We start from the raw sequence: 20778 nt of genomic DNA on the forward strand, positions 1-20778 counted from the left end.
ATTTTTTATTCACAGAAATTCACTGAGAACTTCACCTAGCTACAGAATTTAACCTGTTAATACTCATTGGAGGTAACTTTTACTTTTATCAAGTTTAATTTTGTTCTATATACATTCAAAGTCTGCTGGTAGTTTTTTTTTAATACAATAAAGAAACAGCAGCATGGCCAGCAGTCAAGGAGTTATTCAACCGGCACAGTTTTTACAGAGAGCAGGAAAACCAGATTTAAAGTGGTCAGAGTGGCTAAGGGTTTTTGAGAACTATCTAACTTCTATTGATGCTGATGGCTATTCTCCTTCAAGGAAATTTGTTCTACTTATAAACCATATGGGGTCTTTGATAATCTTCGGCGTTTTCCTGCACCATCATCAGAAGATACTCCCTGGAATGTATAAATTGAGGCTAAAGAAAGCATGAGGAAGCATTACTCCAATACTTCTAGTGTTCTCTTGGAAAGGTTTAATTTTGCAATGTGCAAGCAATCTAGTGAGGAATCAGTTGAAGACTTTGTTGCAACTTTAAGGGTGTTAGCGGAAAAATGTGAGTTTGTTGCCAGTGTAGACACTTATATTAGGGATCAGTTTGTGTTTTATTGTTTTTTTAAAAATACAAGAACGTCTGCTGACTTCTAGCAATCCCACTTTAACGGAAACTACAGAAATTGCCATGAGTATCGAAAGATCAATTTTACTTCTAAAGTTTTATTCAACCATGCCACACAAGCCTCTGTAAATGTGAAATCAGATGAAAGTGCTGTTTACACTATTAATTCCAGACAAACTGTGGATAAGAAGTTTCCAAGAAACCAACCTGTTCGAGGACAATTGGTTTGTTTCTGTTGTGGTTCCCGGAACCATATAGGTAATAATCCCAATTGTCCTGCCATTGGCAAAAAGTGTATTAGTTGCCGCAAACTCGGTCACTTTCAAGGTGTGTGCAGGGGAGCGTCCAGTGGAAGCACGACTTTTAGTAGAGTTAAGGTCTTCCATATAAGCTTGGATAGTCCTGAGTGTGATGTGCAAGAGTGCACCACTAAATTTGCAAATGTTTTACTCACTGTTGACATTCCAGATTCAAGCACTTATACTCAGAAGCAAATTAAAGGGCCACTAGTGGATGTCATCATTGATGGGAAATCTATCTTAGTTATGGCTGATTCTGGAGCTCCAGTTACTATTCTTGCGGGTCACACTTTTTAGAAGTTATGGGCAGAGGATACCCCTCTTTTATCTCCTGATATTAGTCCCAAAGCATTCGAGGAACAGGACATTGACCTGTTGGGTTACTTCTGGGATAATGTAAAATGTCTAGGTAGATCTATGAGAACCAAAGTTAATGTGACAGTTAATGGAAGGGATATTGTTGGTTGGAAGGAGCTTGCACTTTTGGGGATTATATTAAGTCCAGGGCAAGATCCTCCAACCATTTTAGGAACGCTTCCCACTAACATTCTATTATTGGAACAACAGGAATGTGTAGTAGATAACTTAGTTCAGTCTTATCCAGAAGTTTTCAAGGATGCAATGGGAACCGTAAAGGGTTTTGAGCATGGCATAAAGCTCAAGAACGCTGTGCCAATTGTGCATAAAGATAGGCCAGTTCAACTCAGTATTCGAGATGATCTCAAATTGTTATTGTCAAATTTACAATTCGAGGGCTAATTTCACCAACTGATGCCTCAGAATGGATTCCTCCAGTGGTTCTGACCAAGAAAAAGACTGGGGTTCTCAGGTTATGTGTGAATTTGAGGTCTCTAAATCAAAATATTCTTGCCGATTGCCATTCCCTTCCCCACATCCAAGAAATTATAGCTAACATTGGTAAATCTAAGTACTTTTTAACTATTGACTTACAGTCTGCCTACCACCAGATTCAGCTTTCAGAAGATTCTTAAGCGCTCAATGCATTTGTGACACCTTTTGGTGCCTTCAAGTATTTGAGGTTACCATTTGGTCTCGCATCTGCAGCGGGTGTTTTCCAAAGGTTAATGGAGTTTGTTTGGGGACATTGGGCAGGTGCAAGCTTTCCAAGATGATACATTGATTCATACAGAGACCAAGGATGAGCACTTGCAAGTCTTGAAGAAAGTTTTAAACATTTTACAAGAAAAGGGCATGACTGCTAAAGCTAGTAAATGTAAGCTGCTAGTAAGAGAGGTGGAATGTCTCGGACATCTTATTTCAAGTGGAGGAATTAAACCAAAATTTTGCAATGTGGAAGAAATAAGAAATGCGCCACCTCAACTAGATAAGGATGCTTTACGCTCCTTTCGTGGCCTATGCAAGTACTACACCAGATTTGTTTCTGGCTATGCTCATTTAGTCCAACCATTGAGTTTTCTTGAAAAAGGAATTAAATTCATATGGAATGATACTATACATGAGGTATTCGAAAAAGTGAAACAATTGGTAATCAACGCTACTGCATTGCATCCCTTTGTACCTAATGGAAATTCATTTATTACAGTGGATGCCAGTCAAAAGGGCGTTGGCGCTGTTTTCGGGCAATCGGTGGATGGTAGGGAGAACCCTATAGCATTTGCTACACGTGCTTTAACTACCACTGAGTGCAATTATAGCACTATTTAAAGGGAAGCCCTTGCCATTGTTGAGGCAGTTCAAAAATTCAAAACATAAATTTGGGGCACTCATTGTGAGATTTTTCAGATCACAAACCATTAGTCTTTCTGTTAGCTGGGAATGGGTTACGGAAGTCTTCTGCACGCCTGGTGAGATGGTTATCCACATTACCAACATATAATCGTGTGGTCAAATATATCCAAGGTGGAAAGAATATCCGGGCATATTTTCTTTCTCGCATTCTTCTTCCTGATTCTAGTGAGGGAGAGGATGACTTCCACAAAGATTGTGTTGTGAGACTGGTGGATGCTGTTTCCACATGCAATGGAAGTGTCACACAAGAGGACTGGTCTACTGCCATGGAACAAGATGAGTCTTTGAAAAAGGTGGAGTACTTCATCAAAAAACAGATGGCCTACAGGGAAAACTTTTATTTGAGAAGTTTTGCACAGATTAGTGAGGAATTATCATTTGAGAATGGGGTTTGTTTAAGGAATGGTCTGTTTGTACCTCCGGTATCTTTGAGGGAAAGGATTATTAACATGGGTCAGGAGGGTCACATGGGGATTTCAGCCACCTGCAAAAAACTTAAAGAGACTTATTGGTGGCCAGGCATGGACAAACAAGTGGCCCATTTAATTGATAATTGCCCTAAATGTGTAGTTTCAGACAAGCACTGGAAATTAAACAAGAAACCTTTGTTTCCAGATCCACTTCCAGATTTGCCATGGGAAAAAATTGCTTTGGACTTTCCTGGGCCATTCAACGTATTGCCCTCGGACAAGAGAACATGTTTGGTTGATATTGACTACTACTCTAAGTGGAGCTATTATTCATTTGTACAAGCTGCTAATTCCACCACTGTGATCTCTTTTCTTGAAAGCTTGTTTAAGATTGAAGGCACACCCTTCTGTATTGCCACAGACAATGGTTTATCTTTTGTTTCTAGGCAAGTTACGAGTTTTAAAAAAAAAATGAAATTAAACACTGTCAAGTTGCTTTGTACAGTCCATCCTCCAATGGACTAGTCGAGAGGGCAAATCGCTTTCTAAAGGAGGGTGTTCAAACTGCCATTGCAGCAAATGTTCATGTAGCTGATTTTTTACAAGAGAAAGTTTGGGCATGTCTTACTTCTCCTCATTCCACCACAGGAATGACACCTTTCAAATCACTCAGGGGAAGAGAAGCCAGAGCCAATCTGATGCCCAAATGGTTCACTAATTTAGCTGTGGGTTCTGCTCTTTCCAAGAAAAGAAATACCTCTGAAGAGCAACAATTTGTTAGAGATAGAGTTATTGCCAAGCAACTGCTACAAAAGTAACTTTATTTGGGAAAATTCAAAGCTCAAGGTTGATCAAATTGCGGTGAATGATTGGGTTTTGATCAAGAATCCTTACAAGGTGTGCAAAGGTCAGTCAAAATTTGTATTACCTGTACGTGTTGTCAGAGTAAGCAAACCTTCTGTTTTGTTGGAAGAGGACGGTGGAACAAGGGCAGTGTACTCAAACTTACTGATAACCAGGTCGAGATTTTTCTAAAAGTTTATGCCAATAGAAGTGATGAAGATGATTCGGATCTTTCTTTTGGTGTAGGTTTTGATGTTGTGGTCACCTCGGATATTCCAGATGATAGGTCTTCTGGGGCATCTGATGTAACTCCCTCTTTCTCTCCTAATAGTGCCAGTGTTGATTCAAGGTCAGGTACACACACACCTCTCATCTTCTTCAAGAGAAGAGGGTGCAACTTCTCGTAACCAACGTATCTGTAAGTTACCTGTTACATTGCAAGACTATGCTTGTTATTGCTTCACTTTTTCTTGTTTTCTTTCATGTATTTACTTATTACAGTTCTTTTGTTTCGTGAAGGGAGAGGGTGTGTGGTATGTGGGCAGTCTATACTGTAGCTTTAAGAGGTTAGGAATTTCCCTTTCTCTGTAGAATTGTAGTATTTGATGATTCTGTTCTACCCTGTGTGAGACAGTTGTACTGCTGACTTCTGGTGTGCAGCTGCTCCTTGCCGTGGGTTCCAGTTTATTTACTTCTGTACCAATAAATCAACTTTCCTAACCAGCAACGACTCATCGAGTCCGCCCTAGCCGTTAGGCCAACTCAGGCCTGCCAAGTCCCACGCATCAGGCGTGAGACTAACGCATTTCAGTGTGGTGGTCCGCACCACCGCACTGAAATGGAAAGTCACATTTATATAGCACCTCCTGGGATCTCAAAACAAACGGGAGCGCTGTAAATGAACACTACAGACAGAAAGCTGGCAGCACGCGCAGCGCGCAGGCTTGTTTGGGGGGCTGGCTCAACTCGCTCAGGGCTCAGGCAGGTGAGGTTACACTGTAACAAATTCCCCCACGCCAGCGAGGTTGCGCAGACCTTTCTGCTGAGTGCTCACACCGCGCATAACTGTTCATTTGCGTCGAACTATTTGTGCCGGCGCCGTCACCCCCGACCCGTCTGCCGCCAAAGTTATAGTGCCTCAGCAGGCACTGCAACCTCCAGCGAGTCCAGCAGCACTGAGGCCATTATCACATGCCGCTTTGGCTCTGTCCTCGACTCAAGGCCTGGACCACGGTCCGAGCTGCTTCAGGTGAAAGTCATCGCAGCAGGGTGGCCCATCAGTCTGAGTCGTGGCGGCTACCAGTCGCAGGAGCAGGCTCGTTGGCAGCAGCTGCTGCAAAAGTGTCTCGTTACTAAACGAATCCTAGTTGCTTATGCTACTGCTCAATTGTTTTCGGCGCAGTTAGTCACAGAGTTGTGGCATGGCTGAAAGTCCTCATTCTTGAGCAATAACTCATTTTTGCTCGAGTGAGGCTGAGCTGCAGCAAAAACAGTACAATGGCGTCTGCTGTGGGGACGTCCATGGCAGACACTCCCAGGATCGTGTCCTCTTCGCTGAAGTCTCCATTCTCTGGACCTCCCCTCCCCCCGCACATTCCTTCTCTCCTGCTTTGCATGCTTCTTGAGGTGGCTTTATACACGGCACCAGCAAAGCCACAACCTGCAAGGCGTGTTCCCCACAATCCTAGTGCGCCTTGATTGAAGACCGAGTTGGCAGCTGCAGCCAGGCCAAGGAAAGAGGCCTCCAAAACCAGGAAACAAACCCAGGGGCGAGAGGCCCCAGACATCGCAGGCATGCCACATCGTAATTCAAAGATCAGCAGACAAAGACTGTGATAGGGGAGGCCAATATAATCTCGGGAAGGTAAGGAGTCGGGGAGCTCTTGACACAGAGCACCTGTTAAGGCCAAGCCTCTCAGGGAGCGAGGAGGACAAATTATCCACAAGGGAGGGACACCCTGAAGTAGGCAAGCATGGACTGCCAACTCTTGGAAGTGAAAGTTTAAGAGAGAGAGAGACAGTGCCTAATTCAAGAAATACCAAGCACAGGGGGTAAAAGATTTTCTATGGGGCCCACTGCAGAAGCAGCCGAATGCTGGAGTGCCTAGACTTGTGGATAACTAATGCCTGTTTTTCCACCCCTCTCCCGCACTGCTTGTCTCTTTATATCCCTCTTATAGGTTCATTTTCGATGATGCCTTCTCCTTTGTTTACAGTTTTCCTCTCCCTTCTTCTTTTTACGCCTTTATCTCGTACTCCATCTAAATATTGAAAAATGTGTCCCAGTCCTCTAAAACAGAGCAGAACACCATGTTTACAATCCAAGGCTTTCGTTGTAGGTGTCTTTGTTTTCAAGTGTGTTTATACAAAGTGGTCCACTGAGGCATATCAATACTACAGCTCCCAGAATGCACCAAGTGGTTAAATCATCATAGTTGCCTTGGTTTCAGATTGCTGTGTGTGACAATTTCATTGTAATTATGAGTTCGCCTGGGCAAATCACTTAATCTCCTCGTGCCTGAATGTGTAATGTAAATACGGTGCTATGTAAAGGGCACCAATACCTTCGGGTCGAGTTCGCGCTATATAAATATGCAACAACAAAAAAAAACTCCTCTCCCCACTCTGTAAGATTCCCAGGAGAAAGAGGGTGGCGTTTGTGTTTAAATACTCACCACTCCCAGCCAAATTCCTTTGCTTAAATGTATGGCTGAGCTACACCCAGTGTCCTAATCTCCTGCCCAGTAACTTCCCTGCCTAAACTCCCCTTGCCCCCGCTGTTTCAAGCCCGGATTCTGCTCCGGGAGGGAGGGGGGTGACCTTCACTAAGGCTCCCGGTTTCAGCCACATCTCCCTCCCTTTGGGGAAGGGGTGGCGAATAAAGGGGTAGACTAGCTTCAGACTCACCTGTTAAACCCTAGCAGTCTACTATCACCTCAGGGACTTTAATGTTTTACTACCGGCCACAGCCAAAGAGCAAATCTGAGTTTTGTGCAGCGGTGCAGGATTGGCTGATGTGTTAACGATTGGCCAATCGCTGGTCACGTTGCATTGTACGAGTCCTTCCGTTCTCCCGCGACGACGTGAAACGTTCAACTATGTGATTGGCTGCCATGTGACCCGGAAGCATTGAATTTATGGAAAAGTGAGTGTCGTCAATCTAAGATCGATAACCGTACGACGGTCTGTGAGCCGGATTTAGCGATAGCTCTGTGTAAGTAGCAGGCGGGTCACGTTGCATTCTACTTTTGAACCCATATATGGCATTTACGGGAATAATTTTCCTTTCTGCCGCTAGATGATATAACTGGTATTCAACGGTCAGATTATTTTTAAGGGAATAGAAGTGTGTTGGGGCCTTGCGTCGAACGTCCGTGGTCTTCTTTAACGAATGAATGGAATAGGAGGACCTTTGATCCTGTTCTGCGTGCCCTTAAATTCGATTACTTTACTTTTACTTTCGCCTGAATCGTACCCGTTTTGAAATTCTCTCTGCGTTAGATGTCTGAAATGTAATCATTTCGTTCGGTGTACAGAGGTTAAGTGCGCGATTTACGCGTTACAAATTCAGTAATTGCAGTGGGAACTTAGACTGGGCCGAGTCCGCCGTGCAGAGAAACGAATTCCCTCGCAGCAAAATAAGGCAGAAATTTCACTGCGCAGTCCTCGTCTTTTGCATCCCCCATCCAGGTTTGTTTGAGTTTCTTGTCTTGAACCGCGCCCATGGCGGCAGCAGAAGGCGTTGGGGACGTCATGAAAGTAAATGTACTATTCTAACGCTTCCAGTCCTAGAACATTGGGAGAAAGTTAAGCATCCTCAACTATTTGAAGAAGCGATTGAAAAAGTGCTGGTTGTGCATTGCAGACAGTGCTGCCCTTAGAGTGCAGATCCGGGCATGAACCTCGCAGCCTTCCCCAAACATTTCCAAAACCGCGAGTCTCCTTCAGTATTTGATTGGTAAAACATAAAGTCCAGATTTCTGGAATACTTAGTGGGGTGCACGCTTGTCACAAATGACTGCTTTCCATTAGTAAAGAGTTTCATTTTTAAAAGTGCATTGCTAAATGATTTTGCACTGCCTTGCATACCCCATCTTCGGGAAAATTGACCAGGTTTTGTAAAGGCATACTAGCAAATGCAAGCGTACGGAAACTCGTATGATTTTCCACATCAGCTTGTAATTTCTACAATATTACACTCATGCGGTTATTACCTGGACACCTGTGCGTCGATAATTTAATTGGAGAGTGTACCTCGCCCTTATGCTGCATCTCAGCTTTATAGCACAAGTGTGGCCGATGGCCTTAATGGCTCGTGACACAGTAAATAAACTGCATTTTTAGCTGACCTTATAACGCTGCCGATTAGAGTTTTGCATTAAACAAATCTTGATAAACTTTACATCTGTTAATGCAAATATCTGGTGGAGTTACCATCTTTGCCAAGAAAATAAAATCTGCCAAATGTAGACCCCTGCCATTTGGCACATTATAAATAAGTTCGACATTGAGGTCAATACCAAAAAGGGGCAGTTTTAAATATCAGATTTACGTTAACTTTGCTAAATTGCTCGTAGATTTTGCAGCAATAGCCAGTGCAGTCATGGATTTTGTGTCATATGCATCCACTGTAATGTACGTCTATTGCAGAGGTATACTGACATTGCCCACAATTTCAGTTCGTGAACATGGTGGTGGTGTTCCAGGGCACTAGGGGAACCACCTACATTTTTTGTCGTTGCGCCATCTTTCTCTTCTGCATTTTCTTTTACATCTTAAGCAACCATTATTGTGGTGATTCATACGCTCTTGATATGGCAAGTTCAACACTTGTTGTAGACCAGTTTACTGTATGAAACTTAAAAAATCTCGGGGGGGGGGGGGGGTAATGTTTGTTATTCTAGTCCCAGTACTAGAATGTTTCAGGTAAAGTGCTTTCTACTGTGTGAATGAAAAAAATGAAAGTCCCAATCTGCCCCTGCACTGTAATGTAAATGCGCATGCCTTCTCCATATGTAATGATAGAACAGCCGCTGGTGACCTTAAAGAACTCAACTAATATTTGTATTATAGAAACCTTAATACCTAACATCAGTGTCTGCCTTGTAACACTGTTTCTACAGACCTGTAACTATTTTTCTATTGAAAATTTGTAGGCTAGTGTTGTCAGTGCTTTCCTTAATTGCAGCCCAGTCTCTTTGTTATTGTCTATCCTGTTTCCCTCCTGCAAAGTAACTCCACAGTGTGTGCCAGACGGAAAGGTGCACTGTTGCTTTCCTTCACCGACTAGTGACGACAGCGCACTGCCGCCTTGCTTTTTATTTTTAGTTGTATCATCAGGACAGCAGACACCGCAGTGATGCTGGGGTGGATTTCCTATTCTAACTCAGGCCAACATTTCAGGCTAATTTACTGTCTTAACTACAGTCATTTACATTTTTTAAAATGTTGCAAGTTAGTGTCCTATCATGAGGACACAGCTGAAAAGGTTAAACAAGCATTGGCGTAGCCAATAGGTCTCGCCTTTGGGACCTTATAAATGTTTAGCCATGCAACAGTTCAACAGTTGGTGTTGTTGCACCAAGGATATTGTGCTGCTTAACTAAATACTTATAAGGTCCTAAAAGCGAGACCTATTGGCTATGCCAATGCTTGCATGCAAGGCGGAGGGGGAGAAGGGTGCAAGGCGGAGGGGGAGAAGGGTGCAAGGCGGAGGGGGAGAAGGGTGCAAGGCGGAGGGGAGAAGGGTGCAAGGTAGAGAAGTGTGCAAGTCGGAGGGGGAGAAAGGTGCAAGGCAGAGAAGGGTGCAAGGCAGAGGGGGAGAAGGGTGCAAGGTGGAGAAGGGTGCAGGTTGGAGGCAGAGAAGGGTGCAGGTTGGAGGCAGAGAAGGGTGCAAGGCGAAGGGGGAGAAGGGTGCAGGTTGGAGGCAGAGAAGGGTGCAGGTTGGAGGCAGAGAAGGGTGCAAGGCGGAGGGGGAGAAGGGTGCAAGGCAGAGGGGGAGAAGGGTGCAAGGTGGAGAAGGGTGCAGGTTGGAGGCGGAGAAGGGTGCAAGGCGGAGGGGGAGAAGGGTGCAAGGCGGAGGGGGAGAAGGGTGCAAGGCGGAGGGGGAGAAGGGTGCAAGGCGGAGGGGGAGAAGGGTGCAAGGCGGAGGGGGAGAAGGGTGCAAGGCGGAGGGGGAGAAGGGTACAAGGCGGAGGGGGAGAAGTGTGCAAGGCGGAGAAGTGTGCAAGGCGGAGGGGGAGAAGGGTGCAAGGCAGAGAAGGGTGCAAGGCAGAGGGGGAGAAGGGTGCAGGTTGGAGGCAGAGAAGGGTGCAGGTTGGAGGCAGAGAAGGGTGTAAGGCGAAGGGGGAGAAGGGTGCAGGTTGGAGGCAGAGAAGGGTGCAGGTTGGAGGCAGAGAAGGGTGCAAGGCGGAGGGGGAGAAGGGTGCAAGGTGGAGAAGTGTGCAGGTTGGAGGCGGAGAAGGGTGCAAGGCGGAGGGGGAGAAGGGTGCAAGGCGGAGGGGGAGAAGGGTGCAAGGCGGAGGAGGGTGCAAGGCGGAGGGGGAGGAGGGTGCAAGGCAGATGTGGAGAAGGCATAGCCAATAGGTCTCGCCTTTGGGACCTTATAAGTGTTTAGCCATGCAACAGTTAATGTTGTTGCACCAAGGATATTGTGCTGGATAACGAAACACTTATAAGGTCCCAAAGGTGAGACCTATTGGCTACGCCAATGCTTGTTGCCCTGAGAAGCTGCCACCCCATTGCAGCACAGTTGCCTGTGAGGTGCAAATTGGGACAGTGAATCCCTTGACTGTGCGTTTCTTTTGCATCAGCGAAGCACACTGATGCCTCCAGGGCGATTTAAAATAGACAATGCGTAAATTGGTATGGCATGAGATGGTGGCTGTGCGCGTGTAGTCAAAGCGTGGGGTAGCTCTTTGAAAACCCACCTACTAAATGTCTTGCGCGTCGAGCGATGTGCTTACTGAGCATGACAAGGAAAGCTATATGGCGCCTCTGCTCGTAAGCGCGTGCACATGCATGCAAGCTGTATGCCGGCCATGGTAGCATTTTTGAAGCCCTTACTAAGTCTCGCCAGACCAGCGCATGCGCTGGGTCAGGCGAGACCTAAAAACTAGAATTTCATAGTAGTCTTCTGTTTAAGAGTGCGCATCCAAGCATCAATTTAGGCACTGGTGCCTTTAGTGGCACCATTGCTTTCTTTCACCAGCAAATTATGTCAAATTTGCACTGTCTGTCAGGTGTCCACAGTACATTAATGATATATGGATTTGGGCGCTGTTGCTTTCATAAGTGACAATTGGTATCTGTCCCTCTGGTTGAACTAACCTTCTTTAGGTGTCCTTCAAGCAGAGGCGCTGTGGAAGTGACATTGTTCATTCCTCTGTCATTTTACTCTTCCTGATCTTTCAATGATGTTACACGCTCAGAAGCAATCACCTCGAAGGAGGGACGTTAAAATTCAAAATGATAAGATACCAAATAAAGGTGCAGATCGGATATAGGCAAGTAATTTTTTTTATTTGCTAATCTCAATGGGTTCCTACTTCACTTCCACAAACATGAAATATCACAAGATAGGTAAAACTATAATTTTGTTAGCACACAGCATTTAATGCTTGGAACATCCTGTCAGCAAAAAAAGCAAAGCCTATACAGGAGAGTGATAGTGCTGGTTGTTGAGAACATTTAGGGTATGGGGGGGTCTACTGTCTGTGAGTCAAAAGAAGCTCACTGAATGCAGGAACATTAGTGTATTGAGCAAGCAAGGAAAAACGGCAGCTCAGATAGGATCTGGGAGTTGCTAGGAAAACACATGAGTTGTGGTGTTTTGAGCACATGAAATTCTGGCGACTTTAGTGGGCAGGGATGGTCCATCACCGAGACAATATATTGGAAGATACCATTTCGAAGACCAGCAAGCAGCAGTCTACTATGGTCATAAGGATTAATCAGGAGGCTATGTGCGTCATGTTTCAATTGCAAATAAGCAAATTTAGAGTGGCGTGCTTGCTGGCTGGGCCACCTAGTGCAAAATGCTTAATATTTTACACTAGTTTGCACATATAGAAAGGTAGCACTCTTTTATGTACGGGTGGTGCTAAGTATTTTATCCTGAGAGTTGCACTTAAATTTTTTTTATTTAAATTGACAGACATCGCTGTCACAACAGTCGTGTTCGATGCAGTCCTGTGCTTCGTTTTTTTATTTACTTTTGTTCGTTAACATTTACCTGATTGGTGCTGCATGAGTGACTGTTAAAAAGAAAATGGTTGCTGGGCAACTAGTATCTTAATATGTTAATATTGTGCTCCTACTGCCCTTCACCAATCAGGGCTCGAAAAATGGTACTAGTCCTGCAGGTCTAGTGCCTTGGAAAATCCCCTCGACCTCACTTCAACCTGCTTGACCTCCGTCTCCGAAAACGGAGCAAAAGTGATAAGGTAACAAGATTTAAAGGCATCTTTATTGCTCATTCCCTTTGTGAGCAATAAAAATGCCTTTAAATCTTATCTTGTCACTTTTGCTTCGTTTTCACAGACAGAAGACAAAAGTTAGTTTATCTTCCTACTCGCCAGAAAGGGCGAGTAGGACCTAAAAATAGCTCGTCCTCATCAATTCTCCCTCGCAAATGCGAGCGGGCGAGTGGATTTGTCGAGCCCTGCCAATATTACCATATATAATGGTGTTCTCTTCTGAAACAATATGCGGGAAGAAAACTGGCATCCAGTTAACCGTGCTATGTTTTGAGCGGATTATGGGCATATATACTTTTTGGCGAGAAAGCAACATTTATGTACACCTTTACATTTTCTGAAAAACTAACAATGTATGTTTTTGACATAAACATATATTATTGCTAAATAACATTTATATTTTTACACCCCCTTCCATAATGTTTCTGTTTTCCTTACTAGCTTTCTTTCGTACTTATTCGTTTTTGTAGACCAGTAGCCTCTCTGCTTCAGGGAGAACGAACAGGTTGCACTCTTCCCTGAATTAACAAGTTCATCTGCAGAGCTCATAGGCCTGTCCTTACGGAGGTACAATTGTGCTTGAATGCTGCAAAACTCCTCTCCAGTCTTGCAGACAAGCCTATAGTCTCAGACTGCACATCTTTGACCTGGATTCTGTTGTGGGGTTACATCAAGTGTATAATGAAGCCTCCTCCCAATTGGAGGACAAAGCTGAGCACGATCCCGCCCCACACCCCTTTATAATATCAGCTCTGTCAGGTACATAAAGGTCCTTGAACACTGCCTTTTTGTTTGCACTTGTTTGATGACAGTGAATAGACCCTCTTCTTTTGTATTAATAAGTAGTTTCAGATGCAGTTCGCTGTTTTCCTCCATTCCCTTCACTGCCAGATGCAAGCACTGGATACATGTCTAATATAACCTGTCTGTAGTTTTCCTCAGACAGTACATTATTGTTATTCCCTACAAAGCGGGTAGCTGCACATAAAAGGGTCCCCACTGTCTGATCAAATGCCTAAAATAAAAAAGTACACCCTTGTATTGCTCTTCTAAGCTTTGCCCCCCGGAAGTTAAAACAATGCTATGAGAATCAGACTTATTTCAAACTGTAGAAGTCTATGACAACCTTGGGTATACTAAGCCACTAAGAGGATCTTTAAAATGCACTTGTTCATCTTGCTCCTTAACCATTTGTACACATAATCATCCGTTTCTCAGGAGAATCTGTCTCATTCTTTAACTGACAACCTAAACAGTAGCTTATTCCGAGCCTTTCAACTATTGTTGATGTACCCAACAACGGACATAATTAAAAAAATATATAATTTACTTTTGCTTCACTGATGCCCTTTGACAGGCAGTTTTTTTCTTCTTTTTTTACCTTTTCTATGCTCCTCAATGCCCTCTTCATTTGTGCTTTTGCTTTTCTTATTTTTTTTAAGTCGAGCCTGGGCAGTGCATGCGCTGCTCTGCGAGCCATGCTGTATTAGAGTATGGAATAGAAGCCCCGCCCACTCTGTCTATATTTGTCACTGGCTTGTGTTATTGTCCTTAGTAAGTGCTGACTTCTGATTCATTAATAGGCTTGTTAGCCCCTCCTTAGTACCGCCTTGTCTTCATTCGTAACCACCCATGAGGACTGGCCCTTTTACTTCGGTTGTTACACAGTGAGTCTTTTTTTAGTCTGTAACCACTATTTTCATTAAATAGTTTTTCCTAATGCAGGCACAACATGCTTTTCGACAGCATTCAGCGTGCCATGCGCGCTTTCACTTTCTAAGCAGCCCAGGACAATTGCGTCCGCTTCTTTGAATAGGTCTCACGCTTACAAGAGTTTGAGCTATTGGCATTGTGCATGACAATGTTTTTTATTTATGTTAATTATCAAAATCTATAAATAAAAGGTATTGTCATTTACAATGCCAATAGCTTAAACTCTCACAAATTCGAGACCTATTTCATCGCAAATGATTGTTTAATACTGCCTCCCAGATCACTCGGGCCATTCTTTTAATATTGTGTTCGTTTTGCTCTCTCCTGTACACTAGAACACAATTTATTGTGTTAATAATTTATATAGTTTCATCTGCAGAGCTAAAATTGCCTTGCCAACTAGTGTGCAAACAAACACTAACTTCTGTGCGCAGAGCATTTAATCATACCGGTCATGGTAAACTGATGAAATGTGCTCTTGCCTGCAGCCCGTGGGTATGTCTTCAATGCATTACACTACTGTCTGGTGGAACGCAGTAAAAATTCCCAGTGAGATAGGAGAGCAATTGCTCGTTCAAAATATAGGGTTGTAGTATCCCAAATATGTATTGTCCAGTGGCCTCACTGGCTCTAGACAACACATGCACAGTCTGCCTTAACCAACACAGACTTTTGCCTGTTGCTTAGAAATGCTCCTGTTCACTGCCCAGCCCTTGCAACAGTGATCCCTTTGCCGTCACTTCAGTTGTTGGTAATTCAATCTCACCCCTCAAACAATATTGCCTGGTAAGGGAGAAAGGAAAGTGAAATGGTGAACATTGCCAGGGCCAACCCCTACTTTACAAAATGTTACAGAGACAGTCTTTTATCTGGACAAAAAAAGAGTGTGTGTGTGTGTATATGTGCATATATGTATGTGTGTGTGTATATATATCTACATCCAATTGGTGGTCTCCAATGGGTAGTTATAGTCAGAACCCCCCCCAGCATTTTGCGGCTTTGGGTGGCAAATTTTGCAGCCCAAAACCTTTGCGGTGGGCAAAAAGTGTCCCTACCGCAAAAATACTGAAGAGCTCTGCTCTACTACAGCTGGAGACTGTGCTGTGTCAGTCTGTACCGTTGCAGAGTCTCCAGCAGCAGAGCGCCTGGAAGCAGAGGGTGTCTAATGCCAAAGAGAGTAGATTAAAATGTCACCTGATCTTTTTGGCATTAGACAACCTATGCGTGCAGGGCGGCTGGGGGCGGCAGAGAAGGTTGAGAGTATATAAAACAAAAGTGAGGAGAAATGGAAGTTAATAGGAGAAGAGGGGATCAAGGGAGAGGAGTGCAGTGAAGGATGGGGGGGGGGGGGGGCAGAAGAGCCTTTCAAGGGTCTGCAGAGTCATCAGGGGGCACACAAACTTGTGAGGCGGGCTGCAGGCTAATCACACAGGAGGGGGCTCTGTGCATTTCAACGGCAGGCAATAGAGGAATTTAACACCTGTTGCCTGCTGGCCTGCCGCTCACCCTCCCTTTACTGACTCAGCTGCGCACAGAGCCAGTAAAGAGAGGGTGACCGGCAAAGTTTTTGTAAAAAAAAAAAAAACATTTTGCAGCCACTTTTGTAAAAATCAAAGTATTTTTACAAAAGTGCTGATTTTGCAAATCGCTTAATCCTAGGGGGGGGTCTGTCTAGTTAGGACCTAGTTTCCATAGGGAAAGTGTTTTTTGTTTCGCTAATAACTTTGGTGGCGTTTGACGAATCTTCATGAAGTTTCTAAGACTAGTTTGCCAGTTGATTCAGCTGCTTTCTGTAAAGTTTCGGGTGATCCGTCAAGCTGCGGATCCAAGTGCCAAAAGCATTGCCCTGATTGAATGGCCACAACCTGAGAGGTAATTTTCAGCCGCCAATTTGTTCATCGGGACACTTTCCCAGCGGGGAAATTGAAATTTAAAAGCCATAGAAGAGGGCCGTATAGAGGTACCCTGACAACAATGGACTGATGGAGGGGTTAGTGAGGGACCCCTCTTGGGCAAGAAATTGTCCCCCAAATATTTTGGGGTGCATGATTCTCCTGGATTTGGGTGGATCTGCTGATCCAAGCGCTGGTTAAAAAGAAAGCACATGCACCCACACACCTCCTCTCACACCCACTCACAAAACCACACAGCAAGTCGCACACGAACTCGCACACCTACTTACACACCCACCCAACCATTCACACAGCCACGTTACAGGGGCGTTGTAGTTAGGAAATAGCATTTAAAAAAATTGAATTTCACTGAAAAAACTTACGCTTACAGGGATGTTATAGTTGGGAAATGGAATTTTTAAAACCTTAGAAATTCACTGGGGTGAGAAAAGCAAAGGTTACAGGGACGTTATAGATGGGTTCAGATTTTACACACACATAACCATAGAAATTCAGCAGTTGCAGTTATCTCAAGTAACCATAACTCGCGCCCCTAAGGTAATTATAACTGTCTCCTGTGCCATGCACTGCTAATTACCCCATATATTACATCAGTCATGACATCATTGATAATATCACTGCAACCTTTGCTGTGAAATTTATTGATGAGAAAACGTGCATGACACGAGTTATAGTTAACTTAGGGCACGAGTTATAGTTGCTTGAGATAACTATAACTGCTGAATTTCTATGGTTTTGTGTATAAAATGAAACCTTTGCTTTTTCAGTGTGTGTGTATATATGTTTGTCGCACTTCAATCTTTCTTTTCTGCAAAATGACGTTGAAACATTAGTTAATTGCCATTGTGAATATATAAACCTTTTCCCTTAGCACAACATGCCTTTTCTTTCTTTCCTGATTTACTTCCCTCGAGAGACAAATCTCGAACCAGTCCCATTTTAGAGCAGTTTTTAGGCTTCTAATCAAACTTTGACACTGATGGCTTTTATAGTTCTTATAAGAATTCTTGAGAATGTAGTGCTTAATTAGATAGAATAGCAATGTTAATATCAGCTGTATAATTGAGTTGTATGTCACTGCTTTTGCAGAGTTAAGTATTTGTTAAAAAGCACAGTGTTCAGGTGAGCCTGGTCTGTGAGCTCTTGTTAGGTTATGAATAAAACTTCTCCTCCTACCATGTTTGGAGAAGTCTCTTTAGTCTCCGTTATCTTTCCTACTGTTTCCCATTTTCACCAGCTGAACAGAAGTGTCCAAGTAGTTGGGCCTGGCAGGCTTAATGTGCATTGCTATCCTATGAATTGTCTAAATAGTATGGTTTTCTGAAGCCCCGTCAGAGTTATTTTGACAGTTCTGGAGTTGCTCTTAATTGTTGGAAATGGTTTTCTGTCTTGCAGCTGTTCGCAGAGCGCTTCGTTCGCCCATACTGCGCTGAGCGTTGGGGGGTAAAAATGCCAGACAGGGATAGTGCAAGCGGCAGCGATGAGGCCGGAGACAGCACCAAGGATGTTTGCCGAGATTTCCTACGCAACGTTTGCTATCGAGGGTCTCGCTGCCGATTCCGCCACCCCGACGCCAGCGTGCCAGACCCAGGTGTGACCAAGAACGAGTTTATTTTCTGTCACGACTTTCAGAATAAGGAGTGCGTGCACCTCAGCTGCAAGTTCGTTCACGGCACCAGGCAAGATGAGGATCACTACAAAAAAACAGGCGAACTCCCGCCTCACCTGCACCAGAAAGTAGCTGCTAACTTGGGGCTCCAACCAACTGACCTCCCCAACAGCAAAGAGGAGGTCCCAATCTGCAGGGACTATTTAAAGGGTGGGTGCCTGCGAGGCACAAAGTGCAAGTTTCGTCATATCCAGAGAGAAAACGAGTACAATATGGATTATAATTATCAATTTGACAAGAAAAATCTGAATATGGAGAACATGGCCCTGATGCAGAGCACATTCCCCATGGTGAACCGCTCTGATACCTATGTTAGCCCATACATCACCAACACTTTCCAGGATCTGGGTTCTATGCTTAAGAGGCGACGGGTAGAAGGCACACAGATGCCAGTGCATGATTACGGCTTGGCCCCTGTTCGTACTCCCGAGCATCGCCAGTTAGAGGAAGAGGCCATCTTGTTACGTAGGCGTGTAGAGGAGCTAAAGAAACAGGTATCTGTCCTCCAGGCCTCAAATGAGGTGCTGCTGGAACAGAACGCTCAGTTTCGCCAGCACCAGGCCAAAATTCTGACTTTAAGTTTGGCAGCGGCTACAGGTGATATGCCGGCAGTGGTCACCAACTATAACCATGGCCTCACACAGACACAGACTCATACCACCTTAAGCAGCCACGCCCTACAGCAACACCTTATACCTAAACGTGAGTTGGTGACCGCTTCTACCCCACAAACTGCAGGCCAAGTTGGCACAGCAAACTAAATGAACCCATACCTGGGCCACTTTCGGCCGAACACCGCTCCTCCTCTCTCAATATGTACTGGCAATGACACCCGGCATTGCAGATGCACATCCTGTGTAGACGTGTTTGCCCATAATAGTTGTATCAACGTTTTGGCACACAAATTACTTTTGGGGCAAGTCGACAGTCTTACAGTTGATCTTCTCTCCCCCCCCCCCCCCCCCCCCCCCCCCAACACACACACTTTACAGGGTTGCTGGGAGTAGGGTTTCGCTGTTTTAAAAAGAGCTAGTTCCTAGTTTCTAAAATGAGCGCGAGATAAAATATTTTTGGAAGCGGTTCGGTCACAAAATCGTGGTTTAGCTGAGTAAAAACCTGCGTTAAATTTTTAAAATAATTTTTTGCTCTGAGCAGCCTGTTTTGAATTGCATCAACTGTCAATAGTGATCAAGGCTAAGCTCTATTTGTCACTTATGTTGAGAAGGTGATAATAAGCTGGATAATGCACACATGTCTAAGTGACTGCTTTCAGTGCATTCCCAGCCTAACCACTGTATTTAGGCCTCGGGTACAACTTTGCATATCAAACTCACTAATTATGACTTGGCCTTACAACAAACCGAAGCGCAATAGGAAAGAAACAAACTGCGTTCCTGACAATATTAATGAACCTTCAAGAGAAAAGTAAATGTCTACAAACTTGTGACTTTGAGTATGTAGCAAGCAGCCTTATTCCTTTGTAAAACAATTTGGACCCATGATGCTGCTTGGTTTGTGTATAGGTTGTGCTTCATGCCGTTAGTCCTAAAACATTCTTGTCCAGTTTGCCAAGAAATGGAACCAATTACAATGCTTTCAAAGTTCTGCCCCTTTTTCAAAGATTGATCTTAATGCAAGTTGGTGTTGACATCAGTAGCGGTTCACATTTTCTGCTCTTTCGTTTTACAAGGGTTACAAATAATGTTTTCAGATTATGTGACCAATTTGTTTCACTTTGAATTTGTAAGCTTTTTTTGGAATATGTACCTCCTGGATGTTTCTGAATGAAGAGTTTTTATTAAAAAATCTTTTATATATCAAAGCAGGAATGTGTTTGTGTTATTAATCTCTTGAATGACTGTGAGTAAAGTGGGGATTTGGACACAAATGAAACATGTGGGCCTCACTCTTCTTACCAATACTCTCAGCATTGCCTAGAATATGAATAAAAACATTTACTGTGGCAGAAGCTCTCTCAAACTAAAATCCAAGTGTCCGTTCAAAAAAACCTACACATTTTTAAGAAGGAAAATGGCATTACGGGTAAATGCCTTATTGGGGTGCAGCGCTTTAGATAAAAAATACACAATTCTCTTGTTACTTACTACAGCTTAGACACACCATACAGCCCCACCCCACCACGTTGGATAAGCTGCAAGAATACAACCCCTTAGCAGGGAAACTAACAATGGGCATCCTTCCCCACCAGAGGCTACATATCTCTACTTTATAAATCCCTAGTACTACACATGCCTGACTTTTTCTTTTCAATGGCTACATGACTTTGGGAGAAGGACTTGGGCCCATTAGTTGACACTGAGTGGACCGTGGCCCTAATTGGGCCAAGAATGCCAGCATTGAGGACATTTTTCAGCCTCATACAGTTCAGATACTTACACCACATATACCTTACCCTTCAACGCTTATGGCTCATACAGAGGGCCTCTGACCTCCACTGCAGTGATGCAGAGGCACTTCTTTCATTTAGTACGGAAATATGTAGTTCCCCATCTTGAGGTCGTTATGCGGTACCCCATATTCCTAACTCACAAAATATCCTATCTCCAATTGGACGAAGAGGGATACATGACTGCAGAAAGGACATTGCTGAGAATGAGTCTAGTGATTGCCAAAAGGGACACAGCACTCCTGTGATATCAGGTGTCCACTTCGAGCTTGGAAGGCAGAGATGGACCTCTGCTATGTGTGGGAGAGACTGCTGTACGAGGTCCGGAGATGCGCGACAAAACTTGCCAGAGTTAGGGGGTCATGGGAGAGCTAGTGGGAAGAGGAAGACTTTACTGAAGGCTGAGACTCATTCTAGAGAGTAATGGGTCTACACTCTACACACATCCTGCAACATATATGGAGCAGGATAGCTTTAGTATGACTGTGTTGAACTAATAAGTGCTTATTGTGATATCTATGACTTGAGATTGTGTAACATTGAATGAAAACCTAATAAAAAAGATTTACTTTAAAAATACCTATTTCCAAGCCCCCACAGTTTAAATGCCCTGTCTTACACTAGACCTGGGTCACCTTGCCCTTCCAACTGGCTCCTTTCTGATCTTCATGGC

At 44.0% G+C, this 20778-nt stretch overlaps 1 protein-coding gene across 2 annotated transcripts; it reads left to right on the forward strand.

Annotated features, from left to right (window-relative positions):
- The first annotated feature begins 7017 nt into the window (after window positions 1–7017).
- Window positions 7018–19520, forward strand: LOC146832868 (zinc finger CCCH domain-containing protein 10-like). 2 transcript variants are annotated; one of them, XM_085600291.1, is made up of 2 exons: window positions 7018–7140; window positions 17425–19520. In XM_085600291.1, the coding sequence occupies exon 2, from the start codon at window positions 17479–17481 to the stop codon at window positions 18457–18459; it is 981 nt and encodes a 326-aa protein (XP_085456417.1). In that variant the 5' UTR covers window positions 7018–7140; window positions 17425–17478; the 3' UTR covers window positions 18460–19520. The 2 variants fall into 2 exon arrangements, with proteins under 2 accessions (XP_085456417.1, XP_085456418.1); XM_085600292.1 differs by having other exon boundaries at window positions 7056–7071.
- Window positions 19521–20778: the final 1258 nt, after the last annotated feature.

The sequence above is a fragment of the Triturus cristatus genome, chromosome 4_2, assembly GCF_964204655.1.
Source record: "Triturus cristatus chromosome 4_2, aTriCri1.1, whole genome shotgun sequence".
NCBI classification, from domain to species: Eukaryota; Metazoa; Chordata; class Amphibia; order Caudata; family Salamandridae; genus Triturus; species Triturus cristatus.

Bases quoted from the DNA above. Each gene is read 5' to 3' on its own strand.
- LOC146832868 (XM_085600291.1), top strand. From the start codon at position 17,479: ATGCCAGACAGGGATAGTGCAAGCGGCAGCGATGAGGCCGGAGACAGC.